The sequence below is a fragment of the Euprymna scolopes genome, chromosome 14, assembly GCF_053919585.1.
Source record: "Euprymna scolopes isolate OS-2025 chromosome 14, ASM5391958v1, whole genome shotgun sequence".
Taxonomy (NCBI): Eukaryota; Metazoa; Mollusca; class Cephalopoda; order Sepiida; family Sepiolidae; genus Euprymna; species Euprymna scolopes.
The window spans coordinates 113,698,424-113,713,746 of record NC_136495.1 but is presented as its reverse complement, the minus strand read 5'-3'; the positions used below and the strand labels follow the sequence as shown (position 1 = coordinate 113,713,746).

The following is a 15,323-nucleotide window of genomic DNA, read 5'->3' as shown; positions in this document are numbered from 1 at the left end:
TATATATATATATACTATTTATTTGCATTCAAGTCATTTGTATATTACACAAAAGAACATCTGTTTTAATAATTAGATCGATGTTATTAATTATTTGTTGTTAGAAAATCGTTTTAGCTGTTCTATTTCGAAATATTATTTAAAGTTGATTTATTTTATTTTTTCATTTAATATATATTTGATTTTATTTATTTTCAATCATTATTAGCCTAAGCCAGTTATCTTAAAAGAGTCGTTTTCCTTTGAAGCTATTTCGCGTTTAATTTTCGTAGGCGAGAATTGATGTATTTCATGCTTCCATAAATACAACATTTGATCCACTTGGAGGAAAATCGTAAGAAGTTGGGACATTCGGAATATCTTAAAAAGTATGTGACTAAACCTTTCGCTCACTAATATTTTCTACCCTGGCAATGCCAGGTATAGACATCTAGTATATATATATATATATATATATATATATATATATATATATATATATATATATATAGTAATTTATAAAATATATATGGCGATTAAGCTACACTGAATATTCTGCGTTTCATCCACTATAGGATTCGTCAGGCTTATGCGCGAATTCTGTGGTTGCTTCTTGTTTTTATATATATTGAGGATTTCTAGTTAGCCAATCAGCTTTCTAGTATCCACCGCGCCCCTTCCTATCAGCCAATGGGCATGCATTTTATCGAACAAAGGATCTGTTTTAGAACTAGGTTAGTGGTTTAAGGTAGACGTTTTCCTTCCTTTTTTTATATATATATAAATATACCTATGTGTACACACACACATGCACATACATATACATATATATACATATATGTGTGATCGTTTATGTATATTAATGTTTATTTAATTTATTTATTTGTTTGTTTTCTATTGTTATTGTTAGTTTTAAAGCTATTTTGTATCGCTATCCTAGAGTAAGTTTTATTTTGGGAACACAGTTGTTTGCCATTTCTCGTCTACAGTTTAATAGATTTTGAGGTTCTTTAAAGTACAGGATAGCAAATTTTTCATGGAGGCATAATTTACATGGGTCGTCTAAATGTCTGCACGTGGTAGCTTGTCTCATTATTTTCCATTCGACTACCGGCGAATGTCCGCTTTCTTTGAGTTCCCAGTATTTATTCGCTAGTGTTGTTTTTATACGGTGTAAAAAATAAAAAACACCGTATAAAACCAACACTAGCGAATAAATACTGGGAACTCAAAGAAATCATCAACATATATAAAAACAAGAAGCAACCACAGAATTCGCGCATAAGCCTGACGAATCCTATAGTGGATGAAACGCAGAATATTCAGTGTAGCTTAATTGCCATATATATTATATAAATTACTAACTAGCTCTACCTACGTATTGAGCACTTTTGAAGTAAATACTTAAAGTTTACGCATAAATCTATACTTTCGTATATTAGGTTTATGTGAGTAAATGAAGTAGTTATATATATATATATATAAATATATATATATATATATATATATATATATATATATATATATATATATATATATATCGCAATCATGAAGGGAAGACTTTTATAATCCATGATTCAAAAGCGTTTTAAAATAAAGTGTATCCACAATATACACATAACGGAACGCAACGTAATTTTATATTAAATTGTACATATTTTCAATTCCCCCTTAAAAAAAAAAAATCTCTCGAAACAGCTTTGATAAAGCGAATTCGAAACCGGCCAGCTGACTTGTCTTTTTTTTTTATCTTCTCTTCTTCACCTTTTTTACTTTATTTTAAAACGCTTTTAATTATGAATTATAAAAGTCTTCCCTTCATTACTGCGATATTTAATTTCTGCAACCCCCTAAGAATCATGATATATATATATATATATATATATATATATATATATATATATATATATATATATTATTTTCACTATAATAATTAAATACCTACAGACACTAGTGTTTCATCCTTTCGGGATTCTTCAGTGCAGGGTTTCACGATTACTACCAGTCGAACGATTCGAACCCCGTGACATCTCTGGCTCGATTAGCGGAGGCCGTATCCGTTCGGCTACCATTAACCGTGTGAAATAGCGTTGAATTTTAAACATTTTAATTTAAATGTTCATTACGTCAGACAGACAGTGATCAAATCGTTATACGATGATCTACGCATAAGAGCTAAATTGACCGACTTTTAATTCAACTGAAAGTGCTCAACGATAAGAAACAAATTTCTTAAAGGGGCTGTCATATATATATATATATATATATATATATATATATATATATATATATATATATATATATATATATATATATATATATATATAATACATTGGTCTGATAAGTATCCCTATACAGTGATGACACGAGGCTGTCGTGTGTCGAGACTTGTAACACACACTTTATTTCGCATTGATCTTTTTTTTCCAGCGCGAATCAACTATCTTCGCTTTCGACTCCCTTCTCTCGTTGTTTCTTGACGCATGAAACGCAGCTGTTCATTTGTCACTTTAAGCGACCGTCAGCATTAAACATCCATCATTATCTCATCTTTTACTGCTTCTTTTTTTAAAAACCTCTCTTCGTTTGATCACTCATCTAAGAGTCCCAATTCCTGGCGCCGTAAAGTTATCTTTGCGCTTAACTTTGATCTGTTGCCGTTCAGTTAGTTTTTTTTTTGTTGCGTATACGACGGCGATGTTGGTGATAGTCAACATCCTCCAACCATATCATGTCATCAACTCCTGTAAATATTATGTTAAATCAATTTCTTCATCTTGTCGCATCTTATCAATATCTCTTCTTCTTCTTCTTCTTCTTCTTCTTCTTCTTCTTCTTCTTCTTCTTCTTCTTCTTATTATTATTATTATTATTTTATTTTTATTATTTTATTATTATTTTATTATTATTATTGTTATTATTATTATTTTATTATTATTTTATTTTTATTATTTATTATTTTTATTATTATTATTATTATTTTATTTTTATTATTTTATTATTATTATTTTTATTTTTATTATTAATATTATTGTTATTATTATCATTTTTTATTTTTATTATTATTTTTTTAAATTATTATTTTTTTATTATTATAATTTATTATAAATGTTATTCTTTTCATTATTATTCTCTATATTATTATGCATTATTATTTTTTTCTTCTTATTTTTTATTATTATTATTTTTATCAATATTATTATTATTATTTTTATTATTATTTTTATCAATATTATTATTATTATTATTATTATTATTATTATTATTATTATTATTATTATTATTATTAAAAATCGTTCCTCATTCAAATACAATCTGACTAAGCTGCTGGTGCAAAAGCCCCTCATCCTTATATAAATACATTCATATAACCTAACAATCACTTAATCCGATAAATTTACTGTAGAGGTTCCCCAAATGTCGAAAGGCTTTGTGCTCTAATAGTCTCTTCTCCCATCTGAATGCTTTTTGAAATTCTATCCCTGCTCTATGTTTCTCTTACTGTACCAGCATACATAGATTTAAATGTAATATGAACAAAAATCTCACTGCACAACTGATCACGTAAGACTCTTAAAAATCTGGTTTTTATTTCTTAGTAGCCCCTTGCGCTCAGGTTCCCCACTACCTACCAATCACCGGCTCCTATCCCATCCCCGCAGTGTTGCGTCCCTGTGCGTGTTTCACAAATACTGCAACGAGATGCACCCTCACGAACTTGTTGCTCTAGTGCCCCCCTCTCGGTGAAAATACAACTAAAGAAGCTAAATCCCACCCATTCAGTGTGAAGATCGCTAAATGCCGAAGAGCTTTCTACTCTAACAAATTCTTTCTTCTAACGGCTAGCTTTTGGAATTTCATCCCTGCTCACTGTTTTCCTTACTGCACCAATTTGCATGAATTTAAATGTAATGTGAACAAACATCTCACTGCACAACTCATCACTTAAGATGACCCCTATAAATCTGGCTCCGAATTCACATTGTTTTGGGGGAACAAAAATTAAAAAAAAAAACAAACCCCAAAAACCAACAAAACAAAAAACAAAACAAAACAAAAATACATACTTCATTTTATACTAGCAGGGAGACCCAACGTTGCCCGGGATTGAATGATGATCAACGAATGTTTCACAATCCCATATATTTTTATCGTCATCAAAATCGGCGAAATCGCTAATTTTTCAACCAAAATTAATTGCCTGCTTTAGTTGGGGAACCATCGCGGTGCTTCAGGAGAAAGGTTCACATGCCTCCCCACAATGACTTCGTCCACAATACATTGTAGTTCATATTGCACTATAGAGAACCTACAGTTGATGTTATTAAATTATTTGAAAAAGTCAAGTAGCATACTTCAATTGTGCTCTAAAGTGAAACATTCATTTCGAACGCGCCCCTGTCATATCAAAGAACATATTGTTGATTTTATATGTCGGGCCTTTCGGCTTGTGTAGTAATAAAATTTTTCAAATGCACTTGTGATGTTGGACGTTGTAAGTTGTTAATTTTAGTCAAAATCGCATATTCTTCCTCTCATCGGATGACTTCGATTATCGATTATCGATACTTATCGAAGACATTCCGATACAGAACCTATCTAAGAACACTGCCAGGAACATAAATTACATTTGTGTGAAATTTCATAAAAATCGGCCCAGCGGTTTTGGAGTCCATGGGAACAAAATCACACACAGGTACAAAGAGACTAAGTTCTTTTTATATGATAGTAGATAGATAGATAGATAGATAGATAGATAGATAGATATTTTTAATATGGAATACTTTTTTTAATTTTATAGCAAAATGTAACAAATTTAAAATATACTAGTGAATAATTTAAAAATAACAAGGTCCTGGATATTACCTAAAACTATATCCGATGGTGAGGCCCCACCTTGCGGGCTTTGGGGAGTGTGTAGCCACCCTTTAATTGCCATTGCTCCCAGGTCCACTCTGACCCGGAGTGGTAGTACCTGTTAGGGTCCCAACTATGTGTTAAATAGAATCTGACGTAAAAAAAAAATACTCCATTAAAAATCGTTCCTCAAAATAACTAGATTCGGTATTAAATAACCTGAAAAAGGTTGATATGCCGTAAAACAAAAACAACCAACCAAAAATAACAAATTAAAAAAAAATGGCCACCATATATAAAACAAATAGCATAAAGGTTCAATTTTAAATTTTATATCAACAAGTATTTGCCATATCCGCCCCATTAGTAATTGAACTTACTTCATACCATTGATGTTTTCTTATCTTTCAACTATAAATCAGTTAATCTCATTAACCCTTATCATCTTACACTTTTATTCCCGCATGGTTTCTATACATACCATTTATTCAAAAGGAAACAACATTCAATAGATTACCTCATTTGCATGTTACATTTAAAAAAATCCGTTTTAATAATTAGATCTGAATTTTTAATGGAAATTAGTAATAGGATTGTTTTAAGTATTCTATTTAGAAAAATATAAAGTTAGTTTATTTAATTTATTTTGAATTTATTTTACATTTAATTTAATTTATTTTTTAATTATTATTATAACTCAGATCAGCTGCGTTTAAAAATGGAAGTAAGTTTTCATTTAACCTATGAGTTATTTCTCTTTAAGCTATGCGATTTTATTTCCGTTTGAATTTCATAGATGAAGATGGCTGTATTTTATGCTTCCAAAAATAAAAAATATGGCCCACTTTCAGGAAAATCGTAACAAGTTAGTATATTTAGTGCATCTTAAATAGTATGTGACTAAACCCTCCGCCCGAAAATTTGTTTTTCCCCCTGGAAACACCGGGTATGTACAGCTTGTCCTAATAAGATCGTAATTGACATATTGAAAAAAAATTAGGAACTTTAAAAAAATTAGTATACAAATAAATAAACAAATAAATAAACAAATAAATAAATACATAAATAAACAAACAAACAAACAAATAAATAGATAAACAAACAAATAAATAAATAAATAAATAAATAAATAAAACTTCCGAAATATTCTATATATCAACTGAATTTTTTTTGGATGAGGCTGATTGTTTATATTACTTGTATTGGTCGGACTATTGTTACATATAGTTATTATTATTATTATTAGACGAAGGTACCACTTGTGCGCGTATGTTACGTGAGTTCTTATTAGTAAAGATACGAGTCTTAGTGAGAGTTTGTCGTTGTAAGAGTTCTCTAGAGAGGGATGTTGAAAGACTCAGAGAGAGAGAGAGAGAGGAGATGTTGTAAGAGACTTAGAGAGATTGTTCGTGTTATTACTTTTCTTATATATTAAAATGTTCATTCCTTAGACGTGTAGAAGAAGAAAGCTCTTCGAGTGAGGAGATAGAGTTCACTGTTCAGACATTGTGTAGATATGAGATGTCGAGACGTGTATGAAAAGACATTTTATAACACAGATATATAATACAATCTTCACTTTACCTTTTTGTAAGAATCATAAGACAAGACGAGCTTTACAAAACACATGATGAATTTAGTTCTTCACGACCGGCCGTGATTTCCATCATCAAGAATTCAACTTCACATTTTAGTTTCAAAGTGACGTCTCGCTTCCTAGACGACTGACTGTCTCTCTCCGAGTTTCTCCCCGACTGACCAACTCTAAAGTTTTTTCTCTATTCCTAGAACTTTCTATTTTCCGTGACGTCATACACATGTTAAAACATGTGCTTTCTTTCACGTGTTCTGAACATACGTGTCCAAAACTTTTCCTATTTCTACAAAAGGAATTTTAACCTATACTCAGTAACCTACTTTTCCAATATGTTAAAAACATTATCTTATAAGCTGCATTCTTTCAATTTAAAATTTCATAACAAACTTGACGGTTCACATTCTTTTCTTGAAATATTTTATCTATATTCTAAACAAACGTTTGTTTTACATTTTCAAATTCTCACACGTAATCTATTTCTAAACCTAAATTACGAGGTTCGAATTTCGTCTATTGCTATTTCATTTTAATTTTAACTAAACTCTCTATTTTTATACTTACATGAAAAGGGGACAGCCCTTATCATGTAACACTATTGTTCGCATCCTGATTGTTATTTGTGCAATATTCTGGTTGGATTGTCCTTCGACCATCTTCAGGCACGCACGTTGTTTATTGTTTGGAAAAGAAAAGAAAAAAGTTACTGGCTCTGTAGATGTTTTCGTAATTCTGTGAGTTAGTATCTATTTTATGGTTTTAGTTTCGAATTGAATAAATTGGTTGACAAAGGGAAGGGGGGGGCAACTCTATTAAAAATAGATAGGGGATTATCTCCCTTTCATCGCTAAATTATTAAGGTGTACAATATTTGTTTTTTGTTTTATAATTCCATAAAAGAAAGTGTGTTCCTTTTCCCTTTTGCATGTGATCAGTTTGTTCGAACTTTTCATCATCTCCCCGTGTCACGGTTTTACGTGTGTCCCTCTAGCCTTACCACCTTTGTATAGTTTTATTAGAGTTGCCCCCCTTTGTCAACCAATATTTTCAGAAATTCGAAATAACAACCATAAAATAGGTACTAATTCACAGAATACGAAAACATCTACAGAGCTAGTAATTTTTCTCTTTTCTTTTCCAAACAACAACCAACATGCCTGAAGACGGCCGAAGGACAACCCGACCGAAACGTTGCACAAATAACAATCAAGATGAGGACAATAGTCCGATCAATACAAGTAATATAAACATTTTATATATCGTTTATCACAACTTGTTGAAAAATGTTTTGTGTTCTTCTAAATTATTTCTAGATGAGGATTGATATTTCGTATCATTTATATTATTTGCACTACTGTTCTCATCATGGATATCATTCGCACAGCAATTCGGCCGACCAAGCCTCCGACTTTCGTCATGTGTTAAACTAAGAAATCTGTACGCAATTTCGGTACGGAAATAGCTGACGGAACGAGAGCACGCTACGCTCTGTGGATTAAATTACGAGTTCTTTTCGAATTTCTGTATAGATTCCCAGAGTTCAACAGAAAAATTTCCGAGTTCGACAAGATACACATGAAGAAGGTCGGAGGTTACATCGGCCGAAACGTTGTGTGAATAACACTTAAGATTGAAAGAGTAGTCCGAAGAATCCAAATAACACGAATTATTTTCTAGTCAAGAAGTTTATAAATTAAAAGACTAAACTATTCTTTTAATTTAAAAAAAACAAATCTTTCTTTTTTATTTGTCAGCCATTTACGGACCATCATGGCAAGTCAAAATGGCGACGTAAGAAAATAAATTGAAACGTCAAACTACCGGAAACAAATGTCAACATTAACGACAGTCTATGTTTTATGTTTCAGATTACAACTTTACTGAATGACCTTTACAGCACATTCGATCACGTGATTGACAGCTTTGACGTCTACAAAGTAAGAAATATGCACGTACGAATAACGATCAGCCAATATTTGAAGCTCATTAACTCATTAATTGCTACGACTTAAAACATGTTTGCTTATTATACAGGTAATGAAGAACATGAAGAAGGTCAATACAATACCAATAATTGTAGGAGCACTTGGTACAGTCTCGACAAATCTGGAAAAATAACTAGGAGAAATTGGAATTAAGGGGAAGATAAAGATTATATAGCAGCTGAAATTTAAGGAAAACCCATAAGCTAATTATCACGGAAGCAAAACAAAAAGATTGAAGGAACACCGCATGGAAACAACAAAACTGAAACTGCAAGAAATCTTATAATCTGCCCCCCCCCCGCATCAAATCTGGCTGGTGCCACGCAAAATAGTCGTGAATGGTAAAAAAAAAAAAAAAAAAAAATAGAATGACCAAGAAGGAGGGAAAAACACTGCCCAGGCCTCCACTGAATGAGTGCAAATAATGTTAGAACCTTGAGAAGGTTAGTTGCGACTTAAATTCCAGCAAAGATCAGTTGCCAATGAGAAATCAATGATAAACGGCTGTTACGATAACGCACTCATTTACAAAGAAAGCACTGGGGAGACTTGTTATAACCCAGACTCCAGGGAACACCATCGGTTGTCAGTGAGTATGAGAACTCCTAGTGTGTACAAAAAAAAAATAATAAAATAATAATAATAATAATAATAATAATTATTATTATCATTATTATTATCATTATCATTATCATTATCATTATCATTATCATTATTATTATCATTCTTCTTCTTCTTCTTCTTCTTCTTCTTCTTCTTCTTCTTCTTATTATTTCGTTTATCAACGGCTTCCTCGAAAGGGATGGGATTCAATCTCGGTTCCAAACCAGGAGTTTCAAAGATCTTTGAAAGCAATTGGAACATAATCGTCCGGATTTGATCGTCATTGACAATGTCTGAAAAAAACTGGCAGATTGTAGACTAAACTAGCAGAAGTCTCAAGGCCGCCTAAAACATCGGGGATTCATAGTTTTTTTCAATTGTCCTTCCAGACGACTTGATAATAATCCCAACGTACCTACTATGATCGGGATTATTTGTGTTTTAACCCCGTGTATACGCCTTATATCTAAGGCCAATGGAGCATAATTGCTCCACTTCTCGTTCTCCTTCTCTCTCACATTCCTGTCCCAGGGTACTGAGAAGTCTACAATCTGCCAGTTTTTTTCAGACATTGTCAATGACGATCAAATCCGGACGATTATGTTCCAATTGCTTGGTCGTTATGACACTTTTGCCCCACCATACCTCTACATTTCCATCCTCACTTGTTCTCACTTCATTAGGCACCTCCTCAAACCACTTTCCAGCACACTTCACCCCTACCTTCTTACAGACCTCCCAATATATCCGGAGTCCATGCGATCATGTACTCTCTCTGGGCTAATTCACTACACCCTGCTACAAGGTGCGCAATTGACTCTGAGGTCTTACCATAAATTCGGCATTCTGCAGCAACTTCCTCTCTTAGAACCACTTTTTTGAACAATCGTGTTCTTAATGCCTGCTTTTGTGCTGCACAAACAAAAGCTTCAGTACTCTTAACCAGATACCCAGCTCTAAGCCATTGCCATGATCTTTCATTAGCCACTTTTGCTATATCCTTCCGTGCATTTTATTCCTAGCCAGTTCCTCTGCCCTTTCTCTATCCATACGTTTCACATAATCAGCCTTTGTCTCACATACCTCCACTTCATTGGTTACAATCTTAAGCATCCACTCCTCACTTCTAACTACATGTTCCTTCAACGATATCCCAAGTTCTAACACAATCTTTTACACTTTTCAATCCTCCCCAACCGTTTTTCCTCTTTTGATACAGCCTTGCTGCACTACTTCGAATGTGGAATATACCAAACATTGCTAAAACTTTTCTTGTTTTGATATCCATGGCATGCAACTCCTTGTCAGACCATTCTAAATTTCCCGCACTGTATCTCAAAACACTGAGTGCCCATGCATTCACTGCTTTCATTAGGTTTCCTCCATACAATTTTGACTTCGCAATTAGTTTCACTCTTATAAGCTACTCCTTCCTGACATTCTCCTTCATTTCTCTGTTCATGATGCCTACACCTTTCAACACTCCCAATACTTATACCCTGCACCTTCTATTTCTTTCATACTTTCTCCATTTGGCAGCACTATTCCATTTGAATGAACATTTACTCCCCTTTTCATCACCAGCACCGCACATTTACTAATCCCAAACTCCATCTTGTATCTTCCGGGTATGTCCCTACGAGCTCTACCAGTCTCTCCATTTCCTTTTCATTTCTACCGAATATTTTCAAATCATCCATAAACAGTAGATGGTTGAGGCGTCTTCCACCAGATCCAAAGTTATACCCGAGTTTCTCTCTCTTCAAGAGGATGCTCAGTGTCATCATTATCATTACAAAAAGAAGTGTAGATAACGAATCTCCTTGGAATATTCCACGTTTAATGCCAACCTGCCCCAGCACCTCTCTGTTTGCTGTCAGCACCGTTTTTCGTTGAGCCATACTTGTCTCCACAACCCTAATAATAATAATAATAATAATAATAATAATAATAATAATAATAATAATAATAAATATTCGGCATGGAAAAGAAGCAGCGGAAGGTATGATGAACATGATAGCTACAAATATTTGGGTGTTCTGGAAGCAGGTACCAACAGAAATGAAAAGGAAAATTAGAAAGGAATACATTAAAGGAACAAGAAATCTCTTCAAAACTAAAGTAGAAACCTAATTAAAATCATCACTAGTAAGATATTTAGGACCATTTATAGGTTAGGCCAAAGAAGAACTGAGGCATCAGAAGACCAGGAAACTCATGACTCTGAACAATGCACTACATTGAAATGATGATACTGACCGACTCTATGTGAAAAGAAAAGATGGGTGAAGACGGCTGGGGAGTATAGCAGATTGCGTAAATGACACAAGAAAAAGAATTAGAAAAATACGTAATGCAGAACATTGAAAGAATAATTAATGCAGCAAAAGACACTGAAAACAAACAGAAAAGAATGACAAACGACGAGACTAACGAAACACTTGGAGATGGCTACAAAAAGGAAACATAAACAGAGAAACTGAATCCCTAATAACAGCCGCACAAGACAATGCGTTTAGAACCAACCGCATAAAAGCAAGGATCAACAAGACACAAGCAAACAGCAAATACACACTCTGTGGACAAAAAGACGAAACAATAAACCACATAATAAGCTAATGCAGTAATCTAGGCCCCCCCAATATAAGAATAGACACGATCAAGTGGGGAAGACAGTACATTGGCAATTATGCATACAACTGAATCTTGAACATCCAAACAAATGATACAAGCACAAACCGGCAGCAGAACTTGAAAATGAAAGTCACGAAATCCTATGGGGCATGGATATACAAAAACGGATAAATCCGTCCACACAAGACGACCGGATCTCATACTAGTTAACAAAAAGAAAAAGGCCTGTCATATTGTAGATTTTGCCGTTCCAGTAGATCACAGAGTGAAAATCAAGGAAACAGAGGAGCGGAGCAAATACACTGAACTGGCCAGAGAGCTCAAACGATTATGGAAGATGAAAAAAAGTCAGAATGACACCAATAACTGTAGAAGCGCTAGTAAAAATACAAAAAAAAACAGTTTGGAAAGAAAATGGGAGAGATTGGAATCAGAGGGATGGTTGGTAAGCTACAACAGATAACAGTAACGAAAACTGCTGAAAAAATTAAGGAAAACCTTGAATGCCGAGACTAATACACATGATCCACAAGCATCAACTGGACATGCAGAAAATGCTACAGATATAAAACACAAAGGAACATCACATGGAATCATGAAAAATGAAACTATATAATTGTAAGTCAATCTCCCCTACTTTCCCCCAATATTTTTGGTGTGCGTGTCGCCAAAATCTTACGCCAAACTAAATAAGCGAGGAGGGTCAAGGAGCATGGAAAAACCGCGGAGAGAAAGCACTAGCCAGACCTCAACTGGATGAATGCAAAGAGGACTGGGACACTGGGGAGGCTTTTTGCCACCCAAATTCCAGTGAAGATCAATGGTCATCGCCAAGAAGGACTCTATCTGCAATGGTTATCGAAAGAGGTGAAAAGTACTGGAAATCTAGGAAAACTTGTCGTCACTCAGAGAATACCACAAGTTGTTCTTCAAAGAGAAATCTTTGATGATGGTCTGTACCACTACTCCTAGTGAGTAAATAATAATAATAATAATAATAATAATAATAATAATAATAATAATAATAATAATGGATCACGGAGTATGGAAAGACTAAGGACAGAAAGCACTATTGGCGAGGGTTATTTTCACCCAAATTCCAGTGAAGATCAATCGTCGCTGCCAACGAGAAACCAGTGGTAAACGGCTGTTACAGTAAGGCAAATTCATTTGCAAAAATTATAGAAACAGGTGGAGAGTACTGAAAATTTGGGGAGACTTGTTGTCACTCAGACTCAAGGGAACACCGCAAGTTGTTCTCAAACAGAAATCTCTGATTATGACCTGTGTGAAACCCCAAACAACAACAGCAACAACAACAATAGTAATAATAATAATACCACCCACCTCCGAGATGAGTTATGCCAAATAGTTGAGAAGAATCAAGGAGGATGGAAAGGCCGAGGAGAGAGCACTGACCAGACCTCCACTGGACAAATGCGAAGAGAATTGGGACCTTGGGGAAGCTTATTGCCACTCAATTCCAGTGGAGACCAATGGTCGCTGTCAGCGAGAAATCAATGATAAGCGGCTGTTGCGATAACGCAAATCCGTTTGCAAATGTTATTGAAACAGGTGGAGAGTACTGGAAATCTGGGGAGACTTGTTGTCACTCAGGTTGTTTTCAAGGAGAGATCTTTGATAACCTGTGTGAAAGCTCCCTGTGAGACAATGATGATTATGCTGCTGCTGATGATGATGATGATGATGACGATGATGATTAATGGGAAGAAATTGGAATCAGGGAAATAGCTGAGACGCGTTTGTTATTTACTTTTATTGAAAAAACATTCACAAAACTAGTCACCCTTCGAGAACATTTTCTTTCCTTTCGACCGTGTTAAAAAATTACTAAGTAAAACCTGTGTTATGTTATGCCGCAAAGAAGGCAAACTCCCACTATCGTGCTAGAAAAATACTCGCACCTGACAGTATCCTGTATCTCTACAAAGCCGCAATTCACCAATGCATGAAGTATTGTTTCTATATCTGGGCTGCTGCATCTACCACTGTTCTCTCACTATTGAAAAGGGTTCAAAAAAGAGTCTGCACTATAAACCAAGCTTCCCTCACTATTAGGCAAGTTCGCACTTTATACCAAGCCCCACACTATAAACTAAGTCTCTCACAATAAACTCAGGCCCACATTATAAACCAAGTCCCGCACTAAAAAACGAATCCCGCACTATAAACTTTAACCTCAATCCCATCGCTGGATAATTGCATTCCTATGCCTGTTCTACAAATATTTTACTGGAAAGTGCTCTGGCGAGCTCGTAGCACATGTACCCCGTCGACGTAAAATCCACGACTAACCCGAAAAGCAGCAAACTTCCACCCCATCACCGTAGATTTCCCTCAGATTTCCCACTTCTTTGACTGTATTAGCACGCAGAAGTTTAAATGTAATGTGAACAGACATCTCGCTATTCAACTCCCTATATAGTGTTCTGTAGACATGGTCCAAAATATGAGGGGCGTTCCAAAAGTAATGCAACCCTTTTTTTTAACTAAAAAGAAAAAAGACATGAGTGGTATCATTAAAACGATCAAGCTTTTGTGCCCCAAAATTTATTTGACTACATAGACAACACCATTCCTAATGGAGCACGCTTTGTCACTCACATGTCTGCCACCATTCTGAAATCGACGGACCCATCTCCTAACCGTGCTGACATCAACTGCATTGACCTCGTAAATGTTTAACGGGCACCAGTGAATGTTGATCCGTTCAATTTTTTGACTGCATGGAGGAATTTAATAACGTATCTCTGCTCGCACACTGTCAATATCTGCAACTGAGAGGTGAGATTTTCAGGCCATGAAAGCATAACTTAAGACATCATAACAATTTGCAATCTTGTCTGATCCATTTATATATTAATAGGAAAGCGTGTGTGTTATTTATTTTGTGTGTCACACTTACATCCGAGTGACTGTCGTTTAATTGTTATGGACTTCTGTTTCTTGTAATAACTAATTTTGCGGAGAATTCTTCATAAGTTTTGGTTTCAGTTTCGATTATAGCTGATGGCACTTAAGTCATCTATTTTTTTTATAAATAATTTTACCAAGAATTTTTCATAAGTTTTGTTTTCAGTTCCGATTATAACTGAAGGAATTCAAGTTTTATATATATAATAGACTCCCCGTGATCCGTTGGGTCAATATGTTATATTAGTTATGGAATTAATGTATGAGCGTGACACTTGTGAAAATAGTTTTTTGTGAAATAACAGAAACATTTCTATGAAAGTATATTAAAATGAAAAAAGAATATAGATAGATTTCTATGAGTCTGTTTATAATTGTTTATTTTTTGAAGAAAAAAAAACCTTACATCCATTGAATTATAAGTGGTTTGCCATACTTGTAGGTAAATGTGCACTGAACAGATACCATAATACTTAAAGTTAAATTCAAATTTTGATATATCTTTTAATTTAAACGCGAAAAAACAACAACAAAAAAAAAACAATTGTGGCGCTGAAAACGTACACAGTAAACAATACGTTTTATTGTCGAGTTGATTATTTATTTGTAACGCAATTTAAAAAAAAACATATTTTCAAGGTTATTTATTTATGTTGGTAGTGTAGAAGAAGATGTATGAATGTTTTTTAAGAAAGGTGAATTAAAAATGGGGAATAAATTTAAAAAAAGGAAGGCGG

At 34.1% G+C, this 15,323-nt stretch overlaps 1 protein-coding gene across 1 annotated transcript in view; it reads left to right on the top strand.

Moving 5' to 3' along the window:
- Nucleotides 1-15,323, top strand: part of LOC145292793 (atrial natriuretic peptide receptor 1-like) — a 372,037-nt gene that overhangs the window by 141,627 nt on the left and 215,087 nt on the right. Inside the window, exon 19 of the mRNA XM_080138832.1 lies at nt 8,299-8,367. Within this exon, the coding sequence (XP_079994958.1) occupies nt 8,299-8,367 (69 nt within the window). The remainder of the gene's footprint in view (nt 1-8,298; nt 8,368-15,323) is intronic.